The sequence below is a fragment of the Poecilia reticulata genome, chromosome 15 (genome assembly GCF_904066995.2).
Source record: "Poecilia reticulata chromosome 15, P_reticulata-male-v2, whole genome shotgun sequence".
In the NCBI taxonomy this organism is placed as follows: domain Eukaryota; kingdom Metazoa; phylum Chordata; class Actinopteri; order Cyprinodontiformes; family Poeciliidae; genus Poecilia; species Poecilia reticulata.
The window spans coordinates 31,346,910-31,358,075 of record NC_088844.1 but is presented as its reverse complement, the minus strand read 5'-3'; the positions used below and the strand labels follow the sequence as shown (position 1 = coordinate 31,358,075).

The 11,166-nt window shown below is 51.3% G+C and overlaps 1 protein-coding gene and 1 long non-coding RNA gene across 3 annotated transcripts; both read left to right on the top strand.

The window, feature by feature from the left end:
- Positions 1-3,153: 3,153 nt before the first annotated feature.
- On the top strand, positions 3,154-5,254 carry LOC145555119 (uncharacterized). Its single transcript, XR_014091204.1, has 3 exons — positions 3,154-3,289; positions 3,475-3,767; positions 4,796-5,254. It is a non-coding gene; the product is annotated as an uncharacterized LOC145555119 (long non-coding RNA).
- A 59-nt stretch (positions 5,255-5,313) lies between these two features.
- Positions 5,314-10,393, top strand: LOC103461174 (uncharacterized). 2 transcript variants are annotated; one of them, XM_008403505.3, is made up of 6 exons: positions 5,314-7,088; positions 8,089-8,197; positions 9,204-9,478; positions 9,571-9,815; positions 9,882-10,119; positions 10,189-10,393. In XM_008403505.3, exons 1-6 carry the CDS (start codon positions 5,571-5,573, stop codon positions 10,390-10,392), a joined length of 2,589 nt encoding a protein of 862 aa, XP_008401727.2. In that variant the 5' UTR covers positions 5,314-5,570; the 3' UTR covers position 10,393. The 2 variants fall into 2 exon arrangements, with proteins under 2 accessions (XP_008401727.2, XP_008401726.2); XM_008403504.3 differs by having other exon boundaries at positions 5,314-7,127.
- Positions 10,394-11,166: the final 773 nt, after the last annotated feature.

Genomic DNA, 11,166 nt, shown 5'->3' with positions numbered 1-11,166 from the left:
AACGGTCACATCACCAGAGCAGCAGGAAGAGTCGGCTCAGGTTCTGATGATGAAAACAGACGGAGACATTTTGGGTCAGATCTGCAAAAAATCCTGACAGAAATATTTGGAAAGAAAATGATTTAATCAAAATTGCAAATATTCCTTGTTTTTAATTGTAAAATAATTTTCCTATGAACCAATAATGAAACACTGAGTCAGAAATGATGTGAATTTCATTTAGAAAATCAGACTAAGAGGAAAATCCTTTATTCTCAGAGATCTAGAGGTGAAACCTCTTCGCTCTCAGGCTGCAGATCAGAAAATGTTCACAGTAAATAAGATTAAGTTTTATTTTGTCATAATATAGCAATTCAGGCTTTTCTTCAAATTAAATATATCATAAATATAAGTATAATTCTAACAAAATATGATGTCCACAATAAGAAATGGAGTGAAAAAAATAACCATTTAATAATTTCAAAGAATCTGAGAAAAACATTCACTGCCTCTTCATTTTAATAATCAGAAACTTCTGAAATTTTACTTTATCTCATAAGCAGATCCTGTTATATTTGTACTTTTGCTGTAACCCTTTGCTAAATATATTAATATATTTTTTGCACATTAAGAAAATGGTAGTGTTTATCTTAAAAGGCACAGTTTTTATTTTACCCATTTATGTATGAAGTTATTTGTTTTATTGGCCTGACAGGAAGGAGGAAGACAAATGTCACCAGACTGGGAATTGAACCCGCAGCCACTGGCATGAGGACTAAAGCCTTAGCACATGGGCCGTGCCTTGACCCTGCGCCGCCGCAGCACCCCGAGTTACCAGTTTTATTTATTTGACTTTGTAGATCACAGGATCTTAACACCAATGTTTCATTTTATTATTGTGATCTGATATTCATCATCATCATCATCATCATCATCATCATCATCATCATCATCATCATCATCATCATCATCATCATCATCATCATCGTGTTGAAGAGCTTCTGTGTAAAACCAGACAGATCCTGATCCTGGTGGGGAATGCGCGCCCCCTGCTGGAGCTCAGCAGGAACTGCAGCTATCTGAACGCTGGGCTGCTTTTACGGTTCAGCAGCAGGAAAATGATCCAGATTCAGATCATAGAAAAACAGCCCAGGGCCACTTTTACAGGCGGATTTAAGTTAAATATCAATTATTAAGCTGCCAAACATGCTAATTTTCAATAAACTCTGAATTGCTTCCTGAAAACAATCAAATGTTTATGTAATTTCTCGTTCAGGAATCAGTTTTCTAAACAAAAATTAAATTCTCTTTAAAAACATTTTCCTGTTCTCTGATTGGTTGGTCCAGCCTGACGTTACGCTACGTCACTCAAACGATGCGGAAGTTGAAGTCACCGTGGAGAAGGTAAACTAAAGTGCAGCCGCTGCCTGGAAAATATCAATAAAATCAAATAAAAATTAAAGTGTGTGAAGCGGAGGGCCAGCGGAGCGCCAAGCGGAGCCAGCAGGCCGTCCTCCCGTTCCCAGCCGGGTTTCTGCTCTCTCTCCCCGCGAGACAACGCAGATTACCGTTACTGCCCCAGCTGCCCTCTCTGAGCGGTACCGACACCAGTACCGGGGATGGACCTGCAGGACGAGTCCATATCCGCACTTCTGTGCTCTTCCAGGGGCCGCTGAGCCCCAGCCTCTGTCCGCTGCTGGAAGTAAGACACCGCTGCGCGGAACTTGGTTAAAATACATCAAGATTTCAATTTATTCTCATGTTTACTGGATTAAACCTGCGGCAGAACTCCGGTGCAGTCTGGGTCGGTATAAAAGTTGTTCCGGAACAATTCGGCGCTGATTTAACTGCTCTAAGAACTTTTTCTGGAAGTAACATTCCCACTTTTTCAAACCCTGGTGTTGTTGAAGAGACGGTCCACCCTGCTGAGCGCCTCCAGCAACAACCAGGAGATCCTGGAAATGTCCGCATTAAAGATGAGCATTCAGAGATCAACTGCCAGCCGAATCATAAAACACACTTTTATTAAACAGAATAATGTCAAATAGCACACATAGTGCAGCTCGGTTCCGAATATTACTGTAAAATAATAAAAAGCCCAGTTTCTGAAAGGAGATATTTGCTCCCGAATCCAGCTGAGAAGCGACACGACTGTTTAATGGAGCATAAAGAGGAGTTTCGTCTTTAAAATGTTATTTCTAATAATGAATGAACAAATAAGACAGATGGTATTTATAGAAAGATGCCGAACTGGACCGGCTCCATCCGCCTGGTTCTGGGATGCAGGAGGTCCAGTGACCTTTAGAGGACAGTTCGAGTCAGATCAATACACACCGAGTCCGAGCTCAGCCAATCAGAGGCGAGCTGTGGATGACCACAGGAAGTGTTTAATAAAGGGGTTCTGATCATAATGGTCAGCTGGTCTCAGGGTCCAGTCAGAGGAAGAGCTGAGGCTGCTCCTCCTCTTCCTCACCTGCTGCTCTCACTGATTTCACCTGAATTATAATTAGTTCAGGTGATGCTACAGTTATTTGCTGTTCCTGTTTAAATCTTTTGTTGTGTTGTTTTTTAATTGTCCAACATTCAACTTCATTTTTGGGGGAAATTTCTGTTAAAGTTTTAGTTTCAGCTTCGATTCAATGTATTTGATCAATTCTTTGTTTATCCCAAAGGTGAATGATCTTGTGTCATCTTTAAGAGTCGGTGTGGATGGTGATGCTGTGGGCAGGAAGGATTTCCTGTAGCAGTCAGTGCTGCAGCGAATCAGAAAAGGGCTCTGGCAGCAGAAACCAGATTCTTGTTGCTCTACTGATCCACCTCCTCTGCTTTTGCTGCTCCTCTTTAAATCTGTCTTAATAGAAAACTGTTAGAGATGGTTTTTAATGTCCTTTGTCTTTTTGCATCCATGAAGCTCCTCAGGATCTGGGGTCAAAGTTCAGGTGTAATTTCAGTTTTTGAGATGCTGATAAGCTGATGTAAAAATATAACAACATACCTTGTTGCTATGGTTACGCGTCATAACAACTGGGCGAAAGTAAGCATCCAGGACCAGAGGGAATAACGATCCAAACGTCAACGACCCAACTGTCGTCCAGAAGAACCAATCAGAACCAAATGAGCCCCTGCTGCGCCTAAAAGGAGGGAGTCACCATAGTAACCAGAGGCCGCCAGCAGCTCCAGGTGACCCCGGTGACCCTGGAGAAAAGATTAATCTGGGATCAGATGTTCTGCAGAAACCAGCAGCCACCAACCTGACATCGGCTTTCACTTCCACCTTTCTTCAGTGACCTCTGACCTCAGCTCACCTCAGGTAAGCTTGCTTTCTGCTGGTGTGGTCAGTAGCGTCTCGTTCTGACCAATCAGGGACTCGATTTGTGTTGATTGGTGCCAGCTTGCATCTGATTGGTTCTGCCTGGTGAGACGCCCTCAGCCAATCAGAATGCAGCACAGTGACATCACAGTTCATTGATCAGAGTGTTTGTGTTTCCTGATCAGGTCTGTAGCCCCACCCCCTCCACCCAGTCATTGGCTGAAGCAGCCAACTCAGTTGCTCATTGGCTGGAGGGAAGGTGGGCGGGGCTAACAGCTTTTGGAGGAAGAGGAGATAGAGGAGGAGTCTGTAAATCCACGATGAGCCGGCTCTGCTGCAGACAACAAGTGTTCAGAGAGGAAGAGGAGGACGAAGAGGACGAGAAAGACCAGGTTACTGAGGAGAGGAAGGAGGAAATGGAGGTTACCACGGCAACACAGGAGACGTCACTGCAGCAGTAAGGACAGAGGACACTCGGGTAAGGTTACAGCTGCACATGCAAAGGTGTGTGTGTGTGTGTGTGTGTGTGTGTGTGTGTGTGTGTGTGTGTGTGTGTGTGTGTGTGTGTGTGTGTGTGTCTCAGCCCCTGAATGATGCATGCTGGGAGGAGGAGGGGATGGTGAGGGAATCCTATTAGCGGAGTCCAAGAAAAGTAGGGCTAACTGCTTATCAGACCAAGAGTACATAGGCACACACACACACACACACACACACACACACACACACACAGTGAAAATCTTCTGCTCCTCCTGGGATCCAAACCTTCCTGGTGTCTCTTTAGGTGGTCTGGACTCTGCAGTCCACCTTAAGGGTTCTGTTTGTTGTTTGGACTTTGGTTCTGGTTTGACCCGGTTTCAGTCCAGTTCATGTACCTGACCATTCTAAGCAGAGTTGAACTCCTCAGCCTTCCTGTTCAGTTTCCGACTGAACTTCCTGTTTCAGTAGGAAGTTGTTTCTCTACCTGAAGGTTTGGACCTCCAGCCCGTCTCAATGGTCAGGGACCAGTATAGCTGTAAGCCAGGGTCAGAGGTCAGCATCTGGTAAAAACGGTCAACTCAGAGAGACGTCACACAGGAAAACAAGTTAACAATAAGCGTTACTTTCTGTCAGTCAAACCAAAGTATCTGGACAGGAAGTGAAGGATGTAGACAGGAAGTGAAGGATGTAGACAGGAAGTGAAGGATGTAGACAGGAAGTGAAGGCTGTAGACAGGAAGTGAAGGATGTAGACCGGAAGTGAAGGATGTAGACAGGAAGTGAAGGCTGTAGACAGGAAGTGAAGGATGTAGACCGGAAGTGAAGGCTGTAGACAGGAAGAGAGGGATCTGAGAAGCAGCTGAGAAGTCCAACCTGTGGATTTAGACAACTGCTTCAGACATTAGAAGTCTAGGTTTGGGTGTAAAGAACATTTTTTAGTTCAGTCTCAAACACGGAGAACTTTGAGCTCAATGACTTGATGAGTTGAGATGTTGACGGACTTTTCTTCGGTTTGTTTTTCTCGCTGCAGGTTGTAGGAGCTGATGGACTATGGACCTGCTGCTCTCTCGACCAAACATCATAGGCTTCAGGGTTCTGCTGGGTTCATGGAAGTTCAGCACCCCGCTGCGTATTTAGCTAGCAGGAAGGAGCAGGTTGCTAAACTGGCCACTATGTCTCAGCCAGGTAAAGTTCTCCACCTGTATGTGGAAGTCCGGTCCGTTTCGGAAGAGGATGAGAAGTTCCTGGGCCGAGGCGATGGTGGAACCAACCAGTTGATGCTGCAATGTTCAGATCTCGTCTCTAACTCCCAAAGGAGCTCCAGCCAGTCCAGTCCAAACCGGAGTCCAGATCTTTCTCCGGAGGTACCGCGCTGTTCAGCGAGGGCGAACTACTGCTCCCCTAAGTCTTCTTCTAGGCATTCAGTCAGCTTCCAGCTCCAGAACCCTCACTCCTCTGCAGCCCAGTTACACCGTCAGGAAACTTTGGATGAAAGTTTTGATCCTCCTTTCAATCTTCTACATCCTCACACTGGCTGACTGTCCCTCCACCTACACCACCCGTTCCAGGTCTTGTGAGGTCCCAGAGACGGTGGATGAAGATGGACGGATGTCTTTGGTGTCCTTTGGGTACATAGAGAAAGGCAGCGTCAGCAGCATGGCTGCACACCAACAGGATCCTAACAGAAGAACCGAGGGCCAGCAGCTTGCTGCTCATCTGACGAAGAGGATGAGTGACCCAATATGGTACGACGATGAAACCTTACATGGCAACAGCCACCAACAGCAGCCCAGGAGAGACTCCTCATGGGGGCAACCTACCTTTCAAAGGCAACCATGGATGCTGTGGCCAGAGACGCTACCCACCGGGCCTTAGAGGAGTTTGGGTCTCCAGAACTAAGACGCAGGTTTGCAGGCCATGCTTCAGGGAGCCACAATCCATCTTTACCTCGACCCTCTCAGCCTCCTCGCTGCCGGTCTTTGGGTGGATCACCCGTCCTGTCCCGCAGTACTCTGACCCTACCGTCCAGGACTGAGCTCCTGGAGATGGATCGAAGGTTCTGTCATGGTTCAGTGAATGGATTACCCAGAAGTCCTGCGTCTGACCGCCTATGTGCTCAAACCGGAGATTCTTTCTACTCAATGGCCCGACCACAAGGTCCTACTCAAAGCCCACAGAAGTCCTGGCTGCATGAAGATGGTCACAGGTTGCCCTATAAATTTCACCCCCCATTACCTGCAGGAAGACCCACAGACATTCAGCATGAGATTCCTTTTAGGACTGAGCACCAAGCTGGGAGCTCCTGCCATGGTGTTGGTACCAGGACCAGCACCAGTCATCCTGCAGCAGAACCTGTGAGCTTCAACTCCAATGATCCCCGCAGTAGGAGTCCGTACCATCTGTCCCGCTGTAGCAGCAGAACCAGCGATGCAAACAGTCCCATCAGTGACAGGAGGAGCATCTCTCCATACTCCATCTCTGATCTGGATTGTAAGTTTCTTGGAGAGTCCAACAGAATCTCTGCTGGTTCTGCAGACAGACGTTACAAATGGACCCCCTCTCCAACTCCCTCTGACGCTGATTCTGTGAGATCTGAGAGTCCCAAACATTCAGGGACGTTCCCAAAAGAATCTCCTCTATGGCAATCTCCCCTTGAGGCTTTGCAGACGGAGAACTGGAACCAGAATCGGAAACCAGAAACATTTTTACCTCAAACGAAACCAGGACGCATTTCTCCTGGAACGTCCAAAAGAGCTCCACCAGTGTCTCCTGCCTTGCTAAGTAAGTTGGATTGGGTACCTGCTTCCGGGTCGCCCATGTTGGACCCCCGACTGACGCGGACATCGTCACCATCTAAAGATGGGTCCAACTTGCACCGGTATCAGTCAACCCAGCACACCAGAGACCATAGACCTCAGGTCCTGGAGCAGAGGCAGCATGATGATCTGCTGGACGGGTCACCAGCATCCAGCCCCGAGGTCCCCAGAAGAAACGCATCCAGCCAGAGGGCAGAGTGTCTGCCGGGGAGGTGGACCTCCAAAGGACAAACTGTCCATCAGTCGTCTTCTGGAGTTCACACTCAGAGCAGCGATCAGTGCTGTAGACCGGATGCTCGAGGAGTCCATAAACAGCTGGCCCAGGAGTGCCAGCTGCTGGTTCTAGGAATGGCCAAGAACCAGAAAGAGACTCAGGATCATGGTGCACCCCCCGGGACGTTGTCCTCCAGCTCCAGTGGGGTCACAGGAAGCCTGGGACACAGCGTGTCCCCTGAAACCTCCAGCCAGTCCAGCCACGGTACTACGGACGGCGGTTCTGGGATGCAGGTTGGCTGGACGGGATGGGAGAGGCGGGACGGGTCCACGGTGTGTTTGGGGAGAATGTCTGATCGCAATAAACCTGTATCAGAAACAGACATATTTAGATGTTGTCCTCAGCCAGCAGCGTTGGACCTCCTGGTGGTTCCTCACTGGCCTGGTTGGGACGGACAACGGGTCGGCTGTCCGTCCTCACTAAAAGGACACACATCATTCACTAATATGGAAGTTTGTTCCAGATCTGTGGTGCATAGAAGCTGAATGCTGCGTCTCCTTGTTTGGTTCTGGTTGTGGGGATGCAGAGCAGAACCAGAACCTGATTGATTGGTTCTGGTTGCAGGAATCAAAGCCTGGATGAGTTTCTCTGATCTGAGACTTTCATCCTCTGGTCCTGGAAACGTTCTGCAGCTGCTAGAAGGTCCACTGTGGGACCAAAGCGTCAGGTCAGAGGTCAGCCTGATCTCTGGTTTCCAACTGGAAGAACTGAAGCTGACTATAGATCTATAACTCTAGATCTATAACTCTAGATCTATTACTCTTTATCTAAAACTCTAGATCTATAACTCTGGTTCGCTTCTTTTTAGGTTTAAAGATAATAACTTCAGTTTTGTTTCTGTTCAGCTGCAGAAAGTTTTGTCACATCCTCACATTTATCTGTTCTGAGCATCTGTTAGGTGATTGGATGGGGTCAAAGGTCACCTGGTGACATCATAATGTAGAGCTGTGTATCATCTGCATCGTCATGGTAACTGATCTTATTTCCTGTTATAACCTGAGCTAGTGGGGGCATATAGATATTGAGGGTCCTAGGATGGAGCCTTGGGGGACCCCACATGTGACCTCTGACCTCTTTGATGGGAAGTTTCCTGTTGAAATCTTAGTTCTTTATGTCAGACTGGAACTAATGTTAAAGGCGGACTGATCCGGGTCTGGTTTCCTGGTTCTGCTGCAGTTAGACCCGGTGTTATTGAACCGGACTGATTTCATGTCTCTGGTTCCTCTCCTGCAGTCGGACCGGACCGCTCCATCCAGCCCTTCGTCTCGGTCCCAGAAGATCGCCAGGGCGAAGTGGGACTTCCTGTTTGGAGGCCCGACGGATCCGGGCCGCCGAAGCAGAGGTAAGAGAATCTGGAGCCTTACCGGACAGAACCTTCAGAACCCGGTAACGGTCCGAGTGAGGAGCTGGGGAACCGGCAGGAGTAAACAAGCAGCTTCCAGTAAGCCAATTAGCCGCTTAGCCTTCCAGCTCCAGCTCACTTCCTGGCCTTTATTTAGGCCGTCTGCCTCCATCAGGCGACTCAGGTCGGCCTCAACGGTTCTGACCAGCTGGACCCACGGAACCAGCCACATTTGACCTTTTACCCGCTGATCATTGGTTCTTCAGAACCAGCTGCCTGGTTTGGTCTGGGTCGGGTTGCAATGGACCACAGAACATCTGTGAGAAAAATGGAACCAGAAGTCTGTTCAAGAATTGATTCTGAACAGAGGATCTGTTCAGATCAGTGAATCAGTTCAGTGACTGAACTGTGGACCTGATGGTCTCCGTCTGGATGAGCAGGCTGGTCAAAGCAGAGCCCTCGGGCCCCGATGGGACCCATTCTGTCCCTGATGGGACCCATTCTGTCCCGATGGGACCCATTCTATCCCCGTAGGGACCCATTCTGTCCCCATTGGGACCCATTCTGCCCCATTGGGACCCATTCTGTCCCCGTAGGGACCCATTCTGTCCCCATTGGGACCCATTCTATCCCCGTAGGGACCCATTATGTCCCCATTGGGACCCATTCTGCCCCATTGGGACCCATTCTGTTCCTGATGGGACCAATTCTGTCCATCTTGGGACCCATTCTGGCCAAGATGGGACCCATTCTGGCCCTGATTGGACCCATTATGTCCCTGGTGAGACCCATTATGTCCAAGATGGGACCCATTCCATCCCCAATGGGGCCCATCCGGGCAAAGATGGGACCCATTCTGTCCCCGTTGGGACCCATTCTGTCACCGATGGGGCCCATGCAGCTGGAGACTCGATGGACTCGGTGTGTGAGGGATGAATTGTTGTTTTGTTCTTTGGCCTGAATCGTCGTTTCCTCCTGGGGATTAATAAAGTTTCTCTTCTTGCAGACGTTTCGTCCGTCACGCCACCGACCAGCGGCTCGTCCAGCCCCACCCCGCCCTCCTCCCTCCACCTGCAGCCGACCAATCAGAGGAGGGGGCGGGACCAGCAGAACCAGAAGCTCTCTCATCACGAGGTCCAGCAGGTCGAGGTGGAGCTGGTGACCCCTGACCCCCGAGGCCCCGCCCCAAAGACCGGCATCATCCGGCGGTCCATTAAGTACTCTGAGACGGACCTGGACGCCGTGCCGCTGCGCTGCTACCGGGAGACGGACCTGGACGAGGTGAACTGGTTCTGGTTCTGGTTTCTGAGGGCCTGCAGGTTGTGATGTATTGATCAGAATTCATCGATGCGATAATCGCCCCGCCCCTGCAGGTGATGCGAGCGGAGGCCGAGGCCGCCGAAGAGGCCGATCTGGGTTTCAGCCGCAGCGTTCTGGGAAAGTCCTGCTTCAGCCCGGAGGACGGGTCGTCCAGGGAGCAGAACGGCCAGGTGGACGAGGAAGATGAGGAGGAGGAGGAGGGCGTGGCCAGCTGGGCCAGCGTCCGCATGCAGGGCGACCGCCAGCGGCAGCGCGCCGCCAGAGAGGAAGACGAGGTCCTCAGTCTGCTGCTGAAGGGGTGAGGGCGGCCGCCTCTGGTTTCCACGGTAACCACCACTCAGGTCTGACCCGTCTCCTCCTCCAGAACCACGGCGCCGCCGTCCGAGGCCCACGGCGGCCTGAAGTCGCCGGTGGCGGCGGGCGTCGCCCGGCGACCGTCGGAGAGCCAGCTGGATTCGTTCAGCCGCCACTTCGAGAGCATCATGGAGTCGCACCGCGCCAAGGGGACGTCCTACAGCAGCCTGGACAGCGTGGACCTGCTCACCTCCGGGTCCACCTCCGTCTTCACCTTCGACCTGCCCACGCTCACCCCCGAGATACAGGTAGGCCGGTTCTGGAGGGCCCGCCGCGTGGCACCGGGCCGCCGGCCGCTGACCCGTTTCTCTGTCCAGAGCCAGATCTGCGAGAGCGCCAAGCAGATCCTGGAGCTGAGCTTCGCTCCGCTGACCCGGCCCGAGTCGTCCTCCGACACGGCCCTCGGCGCCGGGCCGGGCCCCCCGGTCCGGTCCCGGTCTGAGAAGGACACGTGGCGCCGCTCCATCGTCAGAGACAGCTTCAGGAAGGCGACGTCGGTGCCAGCGCTGCACAGCAGGTGAGTCCGACCCAAAGGTTCTGATCCAGACGGCTGCTTGTGACGGGTTCTGCTGGCTGGTTCTGTTCTGAGTTCTGCAGGTCGGGTTTTAGCAGAGATTCTGTTTCTGGACCTTCTGACTGTAGGGCCTGCTGCAGTACCACCGAGTGGCCACATGGGGGTAGCACCTCCACGCGGTTCTGGTCGTGTTGACTGGTTCTGATCAGCAGCAGAACCATCAGAACCCATTCAGATTAGACCATAGTTAACAGAACCAGCCGCTGCGGAAAACCCGATCAGTCTCTTAAGATCAGAACAAACCCGGAAACCAGAACGGATCCGATCAGAACCCTGCAGAACCGTTTGGGTCCATCACCGACCGCTTCACTGCATCGGCCCGATTATAGGTACAGACAGAACCAAGATGCGGGGAGCGACCCGTCCAAACGGACCGGACCGGTTCCGATTCCCGACCGCCGGGATTTTACTGTTCAGAGATGGAAACTAAAACCGAAGAGGAAAACAAAAATAAAAATCTGATGCACACGGTGGCCAGCCGGACCTCGGCCCGGTTGGACCTCGGCCCGGTTGGACCTCGACCCGGTTGGACCTCGGCCCGCTTGGACCAGCCGGACCTCGGCCCGGTTGGACCTCGGCCCGCTTGGGCCAGCCGGACCTCGGCCCGGTTGGGCAAGCCGGACCTCGGCCCGGTTGGACCAGCTGGACCTCGGCCCGGTTGGGCAAGCCGGACCTCGGCCCGGTTGACCAGCCGGACCTCGGCCCGGCCAGCCGGACCGGC

Excerpts from the sequence above, each read along its gene's own strand:
- LOC103461174 (XM_008403504.3), top strand. The coding sequence starts at position 5,571 with ATGGGGGCAACCTACCTTTCAAAGGCAACCATGGATGCTGTGGCCAGA. Across the intron at positions 7,128-8,088 it reads AGAGGCGGGACGGGTCCACG|TCGGACCGGACCGCTCCATC; the intron begins GTGTGTTTGGGG and ends CCTCTCCTGCAG. Across the intron at positions 9,816-9,881 it reads CTCAGTCTGCTGCTGAAGGG|AACCACGGCGCCGCCGTCCG; the intron begins GTGAGGGCGGCC and ends CTCCTCCTCCAG.